General features: G+C 41.3%; 1 protein-coding gene across 4 annotated transcripts in view; it reads right to left on the bottom strand.

Moving 5' to 3' along the window:
- LOC125890241 (beta-1,3-galactosyl-O-glycosyl-glycoprotein beta-1,6-N-acetylglucosaminyltransferase 4-like) overlaps positions 1-18,598 on the bottom strand; it is an 80,619-nt gene that overhangs the window by 52,213 nt on the left and 9,808 nt on the right. For all 4 annotated transcript variants that reach the window (XM_049578785.1, XM_049578786.1, XM_049578784.1 and 1 more), the window contains exons 3-4: positions 7,530-7,694; positions 7,256-7,398 (exon numbers count right to left, since the gene is read on the bottom strand). In XM_049578785.1, the coding sequence (XP_049434742.1) occupies positions 7,256-7,398; positions 7,530-7,694 (308 nt within the window). The remainder of the gene's footprint in view (positions 1-7,255; positions 7,399-7,529; positions 7,695-18,598) is intronic.

Consider the following 18,598-nt stretch of genomic DNA (forward strand, 5'->3'; position numbering starts at 1 on the left):
CATACACACACACACACACACACGTATGTATGTATGTATGTATATACATACATGGCCCTCCTCAACATAACAACAGAATAAAAAAGAGCTATCAATGCACAGAAGCATAAGTGGCATTACAGGGCTTGAAATTAACTTTTTTTTACATGGTAGCACTGCAACCAGCAACCAGCATCCACCATAATGTAAGAAGCACCAACAGTGTAATTAGGGACCGAGCCTAGAGGCAGAGGACTGCTCACAGAGCCAAAGGCGAGGACCCTATTGTTTTTGGTGCGTTTATTATTATTATTATTATTATTGGGTGTGAAGGCTGCAAGCATTCACAACCTATGTTCTTCTACTACCAAAATTCTTTATTTTTCTTATTGGGTGTGAATGCTGCAAGCATTCACAACCTATGTTCTTCTACTACCAAAATTCTTTATTTTTCTTATTATTATTCTTCCGCCGCGTTTTTCAACATCAATTATCTTCAACATACTTCAACCGATTCAAACCATTCAAACTTCTTCAGATTCAGCTTCATTAGGACATTATCGGAAACTTTCAAATTTTTCCATAACCTTCATATTTTCCCGGGAATTCAACGTTAAAATTCCGACTTCTATTAAAGCGGATGGAGCAAAAACAGTTGGACCGCTACTAGTTCTACAAACTTCAACCGATTAAAACCGTTCAAACATGAAAACGTTCAGCTGAATTAGGACATTCACGGATGTATTCACTTTTTTCCTAAAATTCATACTTTCCGAGATATTTCCAATTTTTCCCAAATCCTTTTCCCATTGGGAATGCATTACGGAATCCTCAAAAATCTAAAAATTTCACCTTTTTTCAAACTGTGACTATCGATTCATACTTTGAGCTAGAAACTCCATTCAAAATGGTAAATATTCATCATTTTGCTGACATTTTACATATGATTCAACTTTTCAATACCATTCAAACTTTCAAAAATATTCAGCGTTTTCTGAAACTTTGTTATAATGGAAGTCAATGAGAAAATCCTTCAAACTCACTCATCTTCACCCACACATCCCGAATTCATACATTGACGTAGAAACTCCATTCCAACTCTAAAATGTTGACGCTGTTGTCGACTTTCAGGAACTAATTCAAATTTTCAATATCTCTTTTAGTTTTTCTACAAAGTCAGTTTAAAATACATGAAGTTTTCAGCCCTTCTCAGGCTTTATAATGGGTGTGTATTGCGTGAGCTAGAGTGAGTGATGTCATCACTAGAGTGAAGAGCAGCTGAAAATTAATTAAGAAATTTTCTCTTCAACTCGCTCATACGGCCACAATTTTCACTGCACATACACAATTTATACCACTAAATGTAGGAAAATTTGTCCTGCTCACAGAAATGTTGACATGGAATCTGTCACACATACACATTTTTGCTGAGCGGCTCCAAAGCGAAGGGAGCGCCCATTTTTTTCTCATTCACTCCCATGTAATCTGAGAGGAGAAATTTCTGGAAACAGCTGAGGTGCAACACATTTGTAACTCGCTCTGGTGACCCCATTTTGGACTCGAGAAATATAAAACTCGACACGTGCGTTCACAAGAAGTGGCTGTCTATCACCATCACTTTATTTTCATGATGGGACCAACGCTTTGGGTGTGCGAAGAATTTCTTCGAGGAGTTAAATCTCCTCTAAAAGAGCTCTCTTATCTGTGTTCTGTCTGTCTCTCTCTGCTCTTCTGCCAGGTGCACCTAGTTTATTACCATGGCAACCGCTGTGCCACACAAACTCACAGAAACATGATGTGTGTGTGTGTCTACATCTTACATGCAGACATGACAGGGGCAGAATCTCCATTTTAACCCTTTAGTTGAGTTATTTGAGGAAAATATTCATTTCAACATTTCAAAAGGTTTTCGCATGAAAGTGGTGAGAGATAAAGGCATACTGTAAATGAGAAAACTATTCATCATGACCCAAAGTTTGTGATGGGAGTAAATTAACTCATCTAATTTGCATATCGTGGCATCACTAGGCGGCAGCCATATTGGATTTCATAAATCTCAGTAAAACAGCATTTTTAACATGTTTACACAGTACATTTCTTTTGTTTTGTGCTGTTTTTGTCGTCTCATCCTCAAAATAAAGGAAGAGGAATCTGATGGGAGTAAAGTAACTCATCTAATTTGCATATTGTGGCGTCACTAGGCGGCGGCCATATTGGATTTCATAAATCTCAGTAAAACATTCAAATATTCAAATCATTCAAACTTTATTTTATAATAGGCAGCTATTCAGTGTGGCGTCAGCTTTTCAACAAACTTTCAAACATTCAAATCATTCAAACTTTATTGTATTCAAGGCAGCATTGCAGCGTGGCTTCAGCTCGCAGCATTCACACCCGCAATTTCTTCAGAAATTGCTTCTGTAGTTCTTTATTCTTTATTCTTTCTCCCGCTGCCTCTTTGAACTGGAATTTGACCCCCTAAACATGCTCAAAAACTCACCAAAATTGGCACGCACATCAGAACCGGTGAAAAATTTTAGTAAATCATGAAATTAACCCCTAAAGTGCCAAAATGGGCTCTCTAGCGCCACCTAGGCACACAAAAATGGCCGCTACGGCCTGTAGGAATGTCGTAGAAACATGAAACCAAAAATGCCGTGTTCATCTCATGAAGACCTAAAAATCACGTGCTGACACCACTGACCTAAATCCAACAGGAAGTGAGCTATTTGCCCTTTCAAAGAAAGATCACAGATATGTTGACATGGAATCTCTCACACGTACACATTTTTGCTGAGTGGCTCCAAAGCGAAGGGAGCGCCGATTTTTTTCTCATTCACTCCCATGTAAACTCATAGGAGAAATTTCTGGAAACAGCTGAGGTGTAACACATTTAAACTCGCTCCTCTGACCACATTTTTGACTCGAGAAATATAAAACACGGCACGTGTGTTCACGAGAAGTGGCTGTCTCTCACAATCACTTTATTTTCTTGATTGGACCAACGGTTTGGGTAGGGGAAGAAGTTGTTCGAGGAGTTCAAAGCCATTATAAACAGCCTTTGCTGATCTGCTCTCATGAGCTCTGTGTGTGCATCTCAGGTGCAGGCAAGTCATTAATCGCCACAACAACGGCTGCACACACACAGACACTCTGTCTGTGTGTCTCACAATCTTTAAAGGACAGATTACAGCAGCAGAAACTTCATTTGAAACAGAAAATACACATTATTAGCCCCTAAAGTGCCGAAATGGGCTCTCTAGCGCCACCTAGGTGCACTAAACTGGCCACTGCAGCCCGTAGGAATGTCGTAGAAATATCAAACCAAAACTGGTGTGTTTGACTTACAAATCACGCGCTGACACCCATGACCTGATTCCAACAGGAAGTGAGCTATTTGACCTTTCAAAGTAAGATTTCGCCTGAAACATGCTCTTAAAAAAACATCTCCTACACCGTTTATTGTATCGGCTTTAAAGACGCGCACATGCCACCTCAACTGCTGCTAAACAGATCTTCTGTATAACTTTATCTCTCTCATCCTGACATTATTTTCATGATTGGACCAACGGTTTGGGAATGGGAAGAACTTCTTCGAGGAGTTAAATCTCCACTAAAACAGGTCTCTCTGTGTTCTGTCTGTCTCTCTCTGCTCTTCTGCCAGGTGCACCTACTTCATCACCATGGCAACCGCTGTCACACACAAACTCACAGAAACATGGTGTGTGTGTGTCTACACCTTACATGCAGACATGACAGGGGCACAATCTCCATTTTAACCCTTTAGGTGCCAGAGTTTATTGAGGAAAATATTCCATTTTCATTTCAACGTTTCAAAAGACTGTGGCTTGAAAGTGGTGAGAGATAAAGGCATACTGTAAATGAGAAAACTATTCATCATGACCCAAAGTTTGTCATGGGAGTAAATTAACTCATCTAATTTGCATTCTGTGACGTCACTAGGCGGCGGCCATATTGGATTTCATAAATCTCAGTAAAACATCATTTTGAACATATTCACACAGTAGATTTATTTTATTTTGTTTTGTGCTGTTTTTGTCGTCTCTTCCTCAAAATAAAGGAAGAGGAATCTGATGGCAATAAATTCACTCATCTAATTTGCATATTGTGACATCACTTATACATACCTACAGCTACAGAAAGCATTCAAACATCAAACCGTTCAGCTCTGTAAGGATTTTCTGATGTTTGTGGCAATATGTTTGATGTTTCTAAATAATTCACAGTGACGACCTATGCTGGGGGCCGAAACGGGCGTGAGTGCGAGGTCCCGCCAAACACTGCTTGCAGCTTTAATTGATTTTTCTATTGCAATAAAAAGTCGACATTATGTCACAACGGCCTCCAGACGTTAGTGTTTTGTGTTTGTCTTGTCATTTCCGGTGTTATTTTGGTACTACAGTGTTTCCCACAGGACAGGAATCTCTCCGGGAGGGGGTACTCATTCAGTACTCATCTGGCATGTGCAATTGCTGACCTTAGGCGACAAGGCGCGCAGCCAGCAGGGTTGTTAACCGTTTGCTGAGCTGAGAGGCTGCATGTAGGCTGCATGAAATGTTAAAGCATTTTCCACCTAAGTTAATACATATATTTGAGTTATCTACAAGTTTACTGTACTGTTTATCATCTACTCGCTTTCAAATGTCCGCCATGGACATTTACACAATGTCACGGATAAACATGGATAAATGCATGAAAAAAAATCATTACATATCACCTCTGATAATGGTTTATTCATTTAAAAACACATTGTGCTCGTTTAGCACACTATTTCATGTAGTTTTTATCTGCTGGAGGGTCGCGTAGGGGAGTGTAGCGCGACAAAAATAGAAGAGCCGCATAAAATAGAGAGTTGTCACGCGACAGGCGGTGGTTGTTGCGCCGCTCCCGTTGCCGGTGGAGCCGCTGTAATTGATTAATGGGGGCGAGCTGCTACAGGACTCGCGCTGCAGTTAACACTACTAACAGCGTGAGTTAATGTCTCTGCACATGTTGAGCTTCCAGCTATGTTAATACAAACAGAGGCTAGTATAACATGATGAGTTAGAGTTGTTCAAGCCACTTTTGGACTTGTTTGCTCACATATTTGTACCGAGAGGTCTTTGGATCCGTTCTGCTACTACGTCTGCTTCTTGTTCTTCTTCTGGCGGACCAGATGCGTTAAGTGCGTCTTTACGATGCATACCGCCACCTATTGCACCGGAATTGTAACGACAAGCTACATTCACAGACAGTGAGTCCCATTATAATGTGTTTATGAGCGAGGTCGAACAGGTAGCGCCAAAAGCATAAAAATCTATATGTGGCGGAGATAATTTATTCGTGGTGCACCGCCACAGATAAATGAATGTATGGGAAACACTGTATTATCCCTCCTGTGTCATGTCTGGTGTCTTTACTTCCTCCTGTGTGATTGCCTCCCTCCTCCCTAATGTCTTTCACCTGTGTCTCGTTAACCTGCCTCCCTGCAGTATATATGCCCTGTGTTCCCCTGTCTCCGTTGCCAGTTTGTTATCATTTCCAGCGAGAGAAATACTTACCAGCGTTTTCTGCCTGCCTTCTTGTGAGAGATCTGTTTGTGACCCATCACCAGTTCCCTGTTCAGCCTGTGTATGATCCTGTCTGCTCTCACAGTAACCCTGTTTCGTCTGCTCCTCATCTGTACCTCTGCCAAGATTCCTGCCAACCTGTGTTCTGACCCTGCCTGCCTCGTTAACCGTCCTCTGCCTGTCTCTAGTCTGTACTTCTGCATTACTCTATGGAGTCCTGGTTCTGGCTCTGCCTGCCTTACCAACGTCTCTCATCTGACCCCTCCTGTTGGATTCCCAGCCTGTTTCCTTCGGGCCTGCCAGCTACCTAGAAACCCCTCTTCAGTATTTTTTTGAAGTGTTTAATAAACTGTGTAACTTTGAACGTGTCTATCTGGTCGTGCTTTTTGGGTCCAACCTCCTGTGCTCAGTTCTGACACATTATACTGTATACATTACAATGTATGTGTATTATGTAGTACACTTATCATTAACAACTTTCAGTTGAAGACATTTTTAGAAAAAACACCACTGAACCACTGAATGTTCAGTGGTAGCCTGGTGAAAACAACCAAATCTCACCAAATCTAGTTCAGTTGTGTTTTTTTTCTAAAAGTCTTTCAGTGTTCTCTTTCTCTTCTCGCATGAATTAGCTTCGGCTTCTAGTTCTGAGTGACAGAAGTGCCGCGGTCGCAGAGTGATTTGAGCCTAATAACAATCTAAATCAGCATTAAAGGTCAAGCTCATGTTAGATTGGTCACTGTCAGCTCACAAGGTAGAGAGAAGCCTGGGAAGTTTATCAATGTAGCCTACTAACTTGGGGGGGACTTGTGAATGAGACACTTGACTTTGGGGTGGGGGGGGGGGGGGGGGGGGTAGTCGCACCAGAAGAATTATTTACACTCGCACCAGTGCTCCCAATTATATTGAGGTCGCACAGACGAAATTTTGGTCCAAAACGGTCGCAATTTCAAGCCCTGCATTTACAGTAACTAATAATACCCTCTGTCTCTCCACCTGCATATCCCTCTCTCCCTCTCCTCCACACGCCCATACACACGCCTCACCTCCTGACGTTTACCTTATATGTCAGGTACACAGGATATAGTTTTATACAGTCTATGGCAGCAACAGTCATGTTTACAACAACAAAGTCACTGTACATACTCAGTAATATCTCACTGGAAACAAATCCAACATGTCAATAAAATAAATATTCCTCCACGATTGTAAACCATAATAATGATGAATATACTCCCTTCATCTGCACCACGGCCTCTCTGCTGTTGTCTTGACTTCACTCTGTTGTGTGTCTGAGTGTGTGTGTCTGAGTGTGTGTGTGCTGTGAGGAGGAGGTCAGCCCCGACATGCAGAGAGCGAGAGAAAGGCTGCAGAACGATGATACATGAAACCGAAACTTTAAAATGTAACATCATAGCTCATTAATATTATTATTGCGGTCTTGATTAAATTTGCCTCGGGCCGTTTAATACCAGGTCTCGGTACCAATCTCTACCCGGGCCACTCAGTGGTTGCTTCTGGGCCACTAATTGAATAGGCCTGCCCTAGGGAAACGTTTTTGAGCAAGATGAAAGATCGCATGGAGTTACCTAAACTTGTGCCAAAGAGGGTAGTCTGAAAACGATGCAAGGACCGTGGCTCTCTTTAGACATGTGGAAAGTGTTACTGAAAACTCTACATCATAAAAGTCAGAGTTTCTCCATCACCTCATAGTGTCCAGAGTTAACAGCATCATGTAGGGGAGTGACACCATCATAGTTTCTGGCATCAACATTAGCTCCAGCGTTCAACAGCTCCTCAACCACTGCCTTGGCACCAACAGCAGAAGCCTCATGAAGAGCCGTCCAACCTGACAATTCAAGTTAACATTTTCAGATAAGAATGGCTTTTGTATTTGACAATTGTATCATGAGAATGAAAGCATGTCAGAATGTACAAGTGATCAAGTGAAAATAAACAAGTGTCTAAGGTGTGACAGACCTGCATAATCCTGCATGTTAATGCTGATCCCAGCTTGAATGAGAATTTTCACTTGTGTCAGATCTTTTTTTCTGCATACTTTATGCAGAAGAGTCTCTCCCGTTCCACTTCTCTTGTTAAGCTGCATCTTGTTTGGGATTTTTACACTTTGTGAGACCTTTTCTGCTTTGAAGATGAATACAATGAAGATTTGCAAAAATAAATAAGAATTAAACATCACAAATCAGAGGGAAAAGTACTTTCTATTACATATACATAACATGGCAACATACTGCTGCCACCATGACAAAAATTATTAGCTCAGCTTCAAGTCATAACAAGTAAACTTGTTGGTCTTACAACATTCTTTTTACATTATATATTTTTCATGTTATTATGACATATTTTATCCTATATATATTTTATTATTTGATACCATATTATTCAGTTTTTACTTTTCTTGCTATAACAACATATCCCTTTTACAGGGCTGTACGTTAACTTTTTTAGCCCATAGCACTGATGCTACAGAGGGTGATAATTTTGTAGCACAGGCGAGAAAGTTTGTAGCACCTGTCACGATAACAAATTTTGCTGGGCGATTAATTGTATCAGAAATTATTGTGATAAGCGATAATATTGCCCAATATTGAGCTTTTAAGACCATTTTTATTATTGTTGTAATTTTGCTGTTTTTAGACCATTTTTTAAACTTATATAATGATAATAAAGGCATAATGATGCTAGTACACCCTTTTAGAGAGAAATAAACATTTATTTAACAAGAATATTTACGAATGCAAAAAAAAAATTTACATATCCAAAATAACACGTAAAAATTCCAAAATAAATAATAAAGACCTTTATAAATACAAAAAATAAACTGTCAGTCTCTCACTCTCAGGTGTGCAGTTAATTTGGTCATATTTGCTCTTTTTGTTGAGATGGTTTTAGAACAAACCCGGCATACCGGCTCGTCCAAATTACTGGGCTCCCCTCTGTCATTTGGTTTAAGTCCAAAACACTCCCACACAGGGAACGTGGCGTTTGGTTTAGGAACAAGTTCCCTGTCTTTGTCTTACACTCAACTCTCTGTTTTCTTCTCCGCCTCGTCTGCCCCAGAGCCCTTGGATAGAGAGTCGTGTTATCTCCGTTCACTCCAACGGGCCATTTTTTTCACGGCAACGGCGGATGGCGGAGCCTCTCAATAGGTCCTGGAAGTAAGCGGTACACGCTAGAAGCGCAATGGAGTTACAGCAGAAAAGACTGACTGTGATGTACTTTTAACGGTTAAGATGTCCAAAGACTCAAATTATACTTTATCAGCACAACTTATCAAAATTAACATGTGCATTAAAGCTTGTTAGTGGATTATCCCCCATTAAATTAGTAGATTTATGTAATGTTAAAGGATAACAGATTAGGCTAGGACACTGTACATACTGTACACACTGTAATGCTAACCATGAACAGCCTGTTAGTTTTAAATTTTCTTCTCCTAAACCATTTTATCTAACATTGGGAAGTTAGAGTGCTTCTAGTCCTGATTTTTTGCGAGGCAGTGTGAGTTAGATATTAGCTCAGTTAAATATGACGTTGCTGCGTGATTGTTGAGTGGAAGAGGTGAAATGAAACAAAAACGTAACTTATGGTCTTGAGTATACCTGTCTATAATATGTTACAGCTCAGCTGATATTACATTGATAGCGAAGTGAGAGGGAAGTTTGAGGACCTGAATGAGATTTAAAACACAAGATAAGTAATTTTGATAAATGAAACATACCAAATGTATGTATATATTACTGTATTATACAAATGATCATGCTAAACATATATCACAGTAGTGGATATGTAATCTTGTATATTTGTAACCTACTGTAGGAGCACTGGGTGGTGGAGGAGCAGTGATGCTGCAGGACCACTGTGTGAGAGAGGACGCTGCAGGTAAGTGCTGAGTCGACCTTGGTGAAACTTAAAACTTAACAAGATGTGTTTCAAATAGTTCCAGAGATAAGGAATCATACTTATTATGTTTTATACTGCATTTTATATTAATTATATAAGCAAATATATTGAATATATAATATATGATATACAGTGTTGGGCAAGTTACTTTGAAAATGTAATACATTGCATATTACTAGTTACCGTCATTATAATATTATAATATTAATAGGCATTATAAAATAGAAGAGGGTCATGTTGTTTCATAGCAGCTAATCAAAGCACAGAGAGCTTTAATTACAGTTCATTAACTTACAGTGGGCGTAGTAGTGGGCGATATTGCATAGTATTTTTTATTTTTTATTTTTTTAAATTTACTTTATTAATCCCCCTGAGGGGAAATTAAATTTTTTCACTCTTGCTGTCAATTACACACAGGTCCGAAAGACACACACATGCACAAACAGGACCTATACATGCACAAAGTGGAGAGATGTCAGAGTGAGGGGGCTGCTTTGGTCAGGCGCCCCGAGCGGTTGGGGGGGTTCAGTGCCTTGCTCAAGGGCACCTCGGCAGTGCCCAGGAGGTGAACTGGCACCTCTCCAGCTACCAGTCCACACTCCGTATTTGGTCCGGACGGGGACTCGATCAGGCGACCCTCCGGTTCCCAACACAAGTCCCTGTGGACTGAGCTACTGCCGCCGAAACTACGCCAAGTCTAATGAAGGCTCTCCTTCGGAGTGCAAATCTGACCGATTCACGCATTCACATACAGTGGTTACAACTTTGTATTAAAATCCCCTGCGTATATAAATAACAGTGTGATGATATTAAATAATTAAATAGCCTAGACCTTTTCAAATAAACAGATAACTGTGAACACAGGGACGACCAGACACAGGATCAAAGTCTGATAACTTATGAGATAGGGATGAATATTTGAGAACCAGTCAAATGAAACACAGTAGGCAAATGCTGAGGTTAGCACAACAAAAGCAAATTGGCTTGCCAGTCAGTCACTAAGACAAGTGCAAATTAATACACCAGAGCTGGTAGAGCCACCTGCTGGTTTCCAGCGTGCTGATCAGTTACAACAGCACCCAGCACTGAAATATAAGTAAACATTTTAAGGAATTATACTGCAGTGATGCTGCGTGCGAGGACCATTAATGTCACAGTTCAGGAGTGGCAATAACAATGATGTTACAGGTCCAGGGGTGCATTGTGGTGCACAGCATGATGCTCACAGCATGATGCACAAAGATGGTGGGAATTAAATCTGCTCTAAGCTTTGTCTTGCCCTTTTTGGTCTTGGCAAACTGGTCCGCGCCAAAATGTGCCTGCAGTGACTTCCCATACACAACTCACTTTTGTCTACCCACAGACATATCCCATAGTGGTTGAATGCATACAGTATTCGGGAACACTTTATACTTACTGAACATGTATACACTCATTACATATCCATGAGACAACTTCAAACAAATTTAATTAAAACTGATGCCACTTGTCATACTTGTGCCTTATCTCACAAGGCAACGTCAGACCCAGGCATATATACATGTGCCTAACCATTTCTCCTCTCTTTTCTTTTTCTCTTTCAGCACAAGAACAACAGGGGGTTGCGATGGAGCCTGAACTAACCCCGCAATGAAACAACCCCCTTACCCTGAGTCTCAACTCCGTGGGTTTTGCAAGCCTTTCCCTGTTCCTTATTTTTAATAAACCAAACACTGAGCTTCCCAATAGTGTGGTATTTGTTTGTAGAAATGTGCTAATGCAGTATTTGAGAATGATAATCTTACATATTTTTGTTGATGTAGTCTGTAGTGAGTCTCAGGTTACTCCTGCTGACTTTAGCCAAAAAAAAATTCTCATCTCTGTGTCAATGAAGAAATTGTGCATGCCTACCTCTCTCTCTAAACAATTGGAACATCCCCACACAGCACCATGGTGGAGACTGTACGAGAGGACAACATGGAAGGAAGGGCACAGACAAACTGCTTGACATCCAAGTCACATTTCTGAGTTTATTAAAAATTAATTTGTTATAGTAAATAAGTGCATAGTAAAAAGACAAAGATACATAAAATATATATGTCTATAAACTGCTGCTGCTGCAGCTAGCCCAGTGACCCATTGTGCTGTCACTTGACAGTCATTGGTAGTCATCTGTCTTCAGTCTCCTTCTGTCCCACTGAAAGTAATTAACATAACATTAGTTATAAAATCATTACAATCATTACATTATCAATAAATGTTAGGATGTGATTACTCTTGACAACCACACAAGACTAAGGACAGAATTGAAAAAATAATTTAAAGCAATAAAAGCAACATGCTGTTTCACCAAGGTAAGACTAACATATTTAAACAAGGCAGACAACAATATATGTTATATACACATTACACATAGTTATACTGTGTAATAATACTTTTCTATCATATTATTATGCTACGTCATTAATATACATATACTGGCCTGTATACATATATAAATACATTATATATCCACATCCCTTATATTTAAACTGTGCACTGTGCACATACTGTGTAATATTCCTGTGTGCGGAGGTGCTGCGAAGCGCAGCGCAATGAAATTCTGGCATGGGCCGGAGCACTTCCATTCACATCAGACGCGCATTTCTCCATGCTGATCAACAAGCGGTTCTGCTCCCAGCTGTTGTCTCCTTCACCCGGCTTGACACATTCGCTCGCGGCTCGCACAGAAAATAGACCAGAGCCGGCCACGGAGCTGCGCAGCGCAGCCGGTCTGGATGACACAATCAGTTAACATGGGCGCCGAAAGGAAACTGGCGTCGCTTCTCGGCTCTACGAGGCTCTTTGCAGCGCTTCCGCGAGGGGTGTGGCCTGACGGGTCAGAGAAGAGGGGCGAGCGAGAGGTCCACGGTCGTTTTAACGTAATGTTATAGATAACTGTTTTATGTGTTTTAATGTTTAGGTATGTAAATCTTTTCAAAGACGTTTAGGTTGAAATAAAAATGCATACAAATAGTTATGTTTCCTTGTATTAATACATATACAAGTATGTTTCCTTGTATCAGTTTGCCCTCTTGTGGACATAATGCGAAAAAAAAATCGAATGGTCTGAAGCTATGAGTTATTTTCAGAAGGAATATTCGAACGTCATTTTTGAGCAATTTTGACAGCCCTATTACACACACACTTTGGTAATGTTTTGCCACGCAGAACGTACATTTGCCTATAGTTTTCAAGCAGGTATTAAGTGTCCAAGTAAGTGGGGATATTTAAATGAAACTGGGACAGACTTGACAACACCCCTTACACTGCGCATTGGAAGTTATTCTCCGCTACCAAAAACATTATCCAAACATGATCCAGTTTAGAAAAGGGTGTAAAGAAATAATTTTTATGTAGAGATAAAAAAAAAAGGTGTGGATAACCAGCCAGGGTTCCTACACATTTGGAATTTCAAAATTCCATACTTTTCCATACCCTAATTTCCAGACTTCTCTGCGTTTTTTTTTTTTTTTTTTTTTTGTTGTTGTTGTTTTTTTCAGAGAATATGCAACATCTGAGTAAATATATCAGTGTATCATATTTCACATCATATTTAATTATTCTTAATAGGTGATTGTAGCCAAGTACCATAATGGCATGCAAATAAAAACTCAGGTTAGTTCAATGTCTGGGCTGAGGCAAAAAGGTTGGGACTCTGGGTGCAAGCGATGCAGTAACGAGACGACAGTGTTTTTTCTTTTCATGTGACTCAGAATCACCTTCTCCCCCATGTTGGCGATGTCACACAAAGCTTGCATCTAGCTCTGTGTGTGAATTGGGAATCCTTGGCCAACTAGTATTTATATACGGTATTGTCAAGCCATCCATCCAAAAACTTGCATCTACCCATTGTAAACCACGTGAAACTCGTCTTCTTGTGGAAGGTGCAGTGTTGGAGTGAAACTTGATACCTGGGGGGCTGGAGGAGGGTCATGGGGCAGCGGACTGGACATACCACTTGTCAATCAGGTAAAAGGGGTGTTTTCTGAGACGTTTGCTCTCACACAAACTGTGCTTGGCCCGGCATAAAACACGATCCGGATTGATTAAATTATTTTTGGAAATACCTAATTTTCTATTTTAGAAAACAGTATTTTAGAACAGTGGTAATAGTCTGGAAACATAAATATTTTTCCATACTTTATTTTTCATTTTCCATACTTTTTAATACCTGGAAATTGATCACATTTATTTCCATACTTGCGTAGGAACCCTGATCAGCAGGGATCTGCAGCTGTGATTTATGTTGAGCTGATGTATGTATGTATATGGATATATCAATATATTTTCATGTTGGTACATGAACAGTCCATGATATTTCTATGACATGCATTTTAGGAAGTCAATTAATATGCTGGCATATATAACACTACGTTGGTTATCTAAAGGAAAGTTAAGGATTATTAATTAGTGAATAAAAGGGGTAGGATTAAATAAGTTAACTACTGTTTTGTAATATTTGTCATGTTCGAAATAAAGACATCAATCAAAAGAAATGACGGAGCAAACTACTCACCTGTATCCATCAGCTGCAGTATTTTTAGCTCCGGTAAACAAGTAATCGTTTTCTGAATTGGAATGTTTGTTCCGTGGTCCCTATTTCAGATAAATTCTGTTGTTAGTAAATAATTCCAGGGCAAACCTTGATGTGAATTTCCTCACCACAGACACATTAACAAAGCTTCCTAACATGTACCATCATAACACTATGATATGAACGGGACTATGATATGAAGTTCGTACTCGTACTCGTCGTCCTCCGCTTATCCAGGTCCGGGTCGCGGGGGCAGCAGCCTCAGCAAGGAAGCCCAGACAGTCCTCTCCCCAGCCACTTCCATCAGCTCTTCCGCGGGAACCCCGAGGCGTTCCCAGGCCAGCCGGGTGATGTAGTCCCTCCAGCGTGTCCTGGGGCGGCCCCGAGGTCTCCTCCCGGTTGGACATGCCCGAAACACCTCCCAAGGGAGGCGTCCGGAAGGCATCCTTACCAGATGCCCGAACCACCTCAACTGGCTCCTCTCGATGTGGAGGAGCAGCGGCTCTACTCCGAGTCCCTCCCGAATGTCTGAGCTCCTCACCCTATCCCTAAGGCTGAGCCCAGCCACCCTGCGGAGGAAACTCATTTCGGCCGCTTGTATTCACAATCTCATTCTTTCAGTCACTACCCAGAGCTCGTGACCATAGGTGAGGGTTGGAACGAAGATCGACCGGTAAATCGAGAGCTTCGCTTTCTGGCTAAGCTCCCTTTTCACCACAACGGACCGGTTAAGCGCCCATATCACTGCTGACGCTGCCCCAATCCGCCTGTCAATCTCCCGCTCCATCCTACCCTCACTCGTGAACAAGATCCCGAGATACTTAAACTCCTCCACCTGATATGAAGTTAAATTTATAAAACATTTTTCTTACATTGAAATTTCTTTGGTGGCATCTCAGTCGAAATCCCGATGATGGCAGACTCACTGAACTATAGTGGGCAGACTTCACCAGCTTCTCCTTCTTTAGTTTATTGGCGGAACTCCACCAGCTGGTGATGCATTGTGGGATTTATACTTGGCCAAATACCGCTCAGGTGTGGTCTTACCGTAAGTGTAGATAAAGTACAAATCAAGCGCACTGCACTTTTTTGGTCGTTGTAGAAATGGGATACACTTGCGCACTTACACTAAGCACATGGACGCACATGTCAAGTGTCCAAGTGCTAAAGTGTGATCAAGCACGCATAATGGGACAGGCCCATTGGTCTCCCCCTCATGAAGATCGCACTGTGTGTGTGTAGCCCATAGCCCCGCCTCCCCCACAGAGACAAAGTGAACGCTCTTGTCGTCTAGTGAAAAAATGAGAAAAAACAGACCACACACACAAGCGGCTCGCAAGCAGTCTGTCACACGCGTGCTACTAAGCAAATAAATTCATCGCACAAACATTTTTTTCCCATCGCATGTGCGACATATATGTCACACTGTACAGCCCTGCTTTATCTTATATCGCAAAATGTTATTTTGCAAAATAACACAGTGAAATAACAAAACACTAGATTAGGTGTACCTAATGATAACCAGAAGGTGGGACACTGCACATTGGTGCTGATGAGAGACAGAGATGCCCTGATTTGGATGCCCATGCAAGTGGATATCCTTAATTATTGTAGGCAGTGTGCTCAGTCTGCCCCCTCCTGTCCACATTGTACACTCACAGCTGCAGTCCCTGACATGGACAGAACTATGCTGTGAATTTTGAGAATGGCACCACCATCACTGGCTGAATTCAAAACAATTACAAGAAATCATATCGTGAGGAAATTCACAGTCTGTTGGAGTGGTGCTCAGAGAACAACTAGGGCTGCATGATATTGGAAAAAAACTGACATTGCGATTTATTTATTTTTTGCAATATATATTGCGATATTAAAAAATAAGAATTTTCACCAGATGACTTGAATAGCTCTATTTGGAAAGAATTAAGCTGACTCACCATGACACCATTGTATTCATATAATACCCTTCTATTAATTCAGGCTAAGGTCAATGATCTATCATGTCATACTCTAAAATAAGGGGGGTTCATCTGTGAATGAAGAAGATTGTTGGTATATAAAAAGGATCCAAGAGGCCATGTCTCTGTACTCCAGATTTAAAAATAAAAGCATCAGGGATATCACCTTTTTTATATCTGAAATAGTTCCATATTTTGGATGTTGACCTTTTGGGGACTAAATCCTCCTTTAGCGTGTCTCCCTCTTGCATGTCGCTCATTTTCAGTGTGTGTGTGTGACTGCAGTGTGTGCATAAGAGGGGGAGGGGCTGCTGAGTGCTCAGGGAGGGAGAGACAGATTCAAGCTATTGATTCAAGCTACCTATTCAAGTGGTGGAATTTGTTATTTGTTATTTACGTGACAACACCTGAACGCAACACAGGCTCCATTAGTGCCGTGCTGCTGGTTCAGGCCGGGCTCGGTTATAATTGGTCAGGAAAATGCGGCCCGAGCTGCGCTCTAGTGTGCTCACCTGTGTGTGTGTGTGTGTGTGTGTGTGTGTGTTCGCGTGCACGCACACGTGTCTGTGTATGTGTCAGAGAGAGGAAGGCGAGCGGAGCGGAGCGGAGCAGAGCAAGGAGCTTTCTTCAGAGCTGCTTTTCTGAAGTAAAAGTAAAAATCGCACATGCGCACATTGCGATGGCGTGTTCAAACGATATATCATGCAGCCCTAAGAACAACCTACTGCTCAAGATCAGCAAAACCAAGGAGCTGATAGCTGATTTTAGAAGAAAGGAGGAGGAGCAGACACACACCCCTGTCTACTTTAATGGAGCTGAGGAAGAGCAAAAAAACAGTTTTAGATTTCTAGGAATCAGTATCATGAAGAACCTGACATGACCATCACACATCTCCACTCAGGTGGAAAAAGCTCAGAAACAGCTGTAGTTATTATGGAAACTTAAAAAAAGCAAAACTCCAGTGACTTTGGCCAAGTTCTTGTTAACTTTTCAGAGTTACAAAAAGCATCCTGACGGGAAACCTTACAATCTGGCATGGGATATGGTAAATGGACTGCACTTGTATAGCACCTTTCTAGTCTTCCAACTACTCAAAGTGCTTTAACGCTTCAAGTCACATTCATACACATTCACACACCAGTGGCCGAGGCTGCCATACACGGTGCCACCTGCAACTCAGTAACCATTCACACACTGATGGAACAGCCATTGGAAGCAATTTGGTTCAGCATCTTGTCCAAGCGTACTTTGACATGCAGACTTGAGGAGCCGGGGATTGAACCATCAATCTTCAATTAGTGGACGACCTGCTCTACCTCTGAACCACAGCTGCCCCAAAGTGCACAGCCAATGGCAAAATGGCGGTGTTGAATTGCTAAATGAATGAATTACTGTGGCATTAACTTCAAACCCAGTTAATTGTTAAAGTAAACTAGATGAGGTTTCTGCGGACTTTATGGAATGAGCGACTGTTTTGCTATCCTAAACTGCATTTTACTTGGTGTAATTTTGGTAACAAGCACAGTAGAACTTAAGCTAACATTAGCAGCTAACGTTAACGTTAGCTTACTGTTAGACAGCCCTGCTGAACAAAATGGGAAGCTTACTGTATCTGGATTTTCTTAGAGATATGATTTAGCTGGTGGTTTCTACACATGTCAAATTTAACTGACTGATAAACAGTTCGATGAGATAGTTTAAATTAAACTGGTAATGGATACTTACCGAAGAGTCCGACAGCACCCCAGGCGAAGCAGCCTCCATCTTCCTCCCCTTTGTTTGTCTCAGAGTAAAGCCACTGTTGCCAACTCCTCAGTAAGAAAAGTAGCTATTGGCTGTCCTAAAAGTCGCTAGAAGTCGCTAAATGACGTTATCACCTAATTTGCATAATTGTCCATATGCATGTAATTGTAATGGCTGTTGTAGGAGAGAGGAATAGCAACGTGGGAAAGACACAAACTGAGTAAAAAAACACCCTGAATATGTTTAGAACTACAAATGAACCTTCTTTCAGTGATTTATATTAGATAAAGAAAATTTTACATTTACATCCCACCCTGACTGTAAACCAGGTCGGGATCAGCCAGCGGCAGTTCCGCGCATGCGCAATTCACTTGCAGTCTGGACGTGGAGGGATTAATGTCTGCTGCTCTGACTGCTGCTGGGAGGGAGGACTGGGCCGTCTGTGAGTGCTTTGAGGCGAGATAGGAGCCCACGGCAGCATCCGTTGCTCATTGGGAAGAATAAGAATGATACGTGCTCTCACAACAGAGTCTCCAGAAGTCTTCAATAACATCAGAAAAAGTCGCTAGATTTGTCGCTAGTCGCCTTTTTGAAAAAGAGCCGCTAGAGAGGTCTGAAAAGTCGCTAAATATAGCAACAAAGTCGCTAAGTTGGCAACACTGAGTAAAGCATACGTAAAGGGCGACCCCTTCTCGCCTCTTACAGTAACACACCCATTGTGTTAAACTGGTTGCCACCAATTAAAATAACACACACATTGTGTTAAACTGTCCAGCACATTAAATGTGTTAAGCTTTCTGTGCATTTTGTACACAACTTGTGTTGAAATCCACGCGCTCCCCCTGCGCTGACAGCAGGGTCCAAAACTA

This window comes from Epinephelus fuscoguttatus, linkage group LG6 (assembly GCF_011397635.1).
Source record: "Epinephelus fuscoguttatus linkage group LG6, E.fuscoguttatus.final_Chr_v1".
Classification (NCBI taxonomy): domain Eukaryota; kingdom Metazoa; phylum Chordata; class Actinopteri; order Perciformes; family Serranidae; genus Epinephelus; species Epinephelus fuscoguttatus.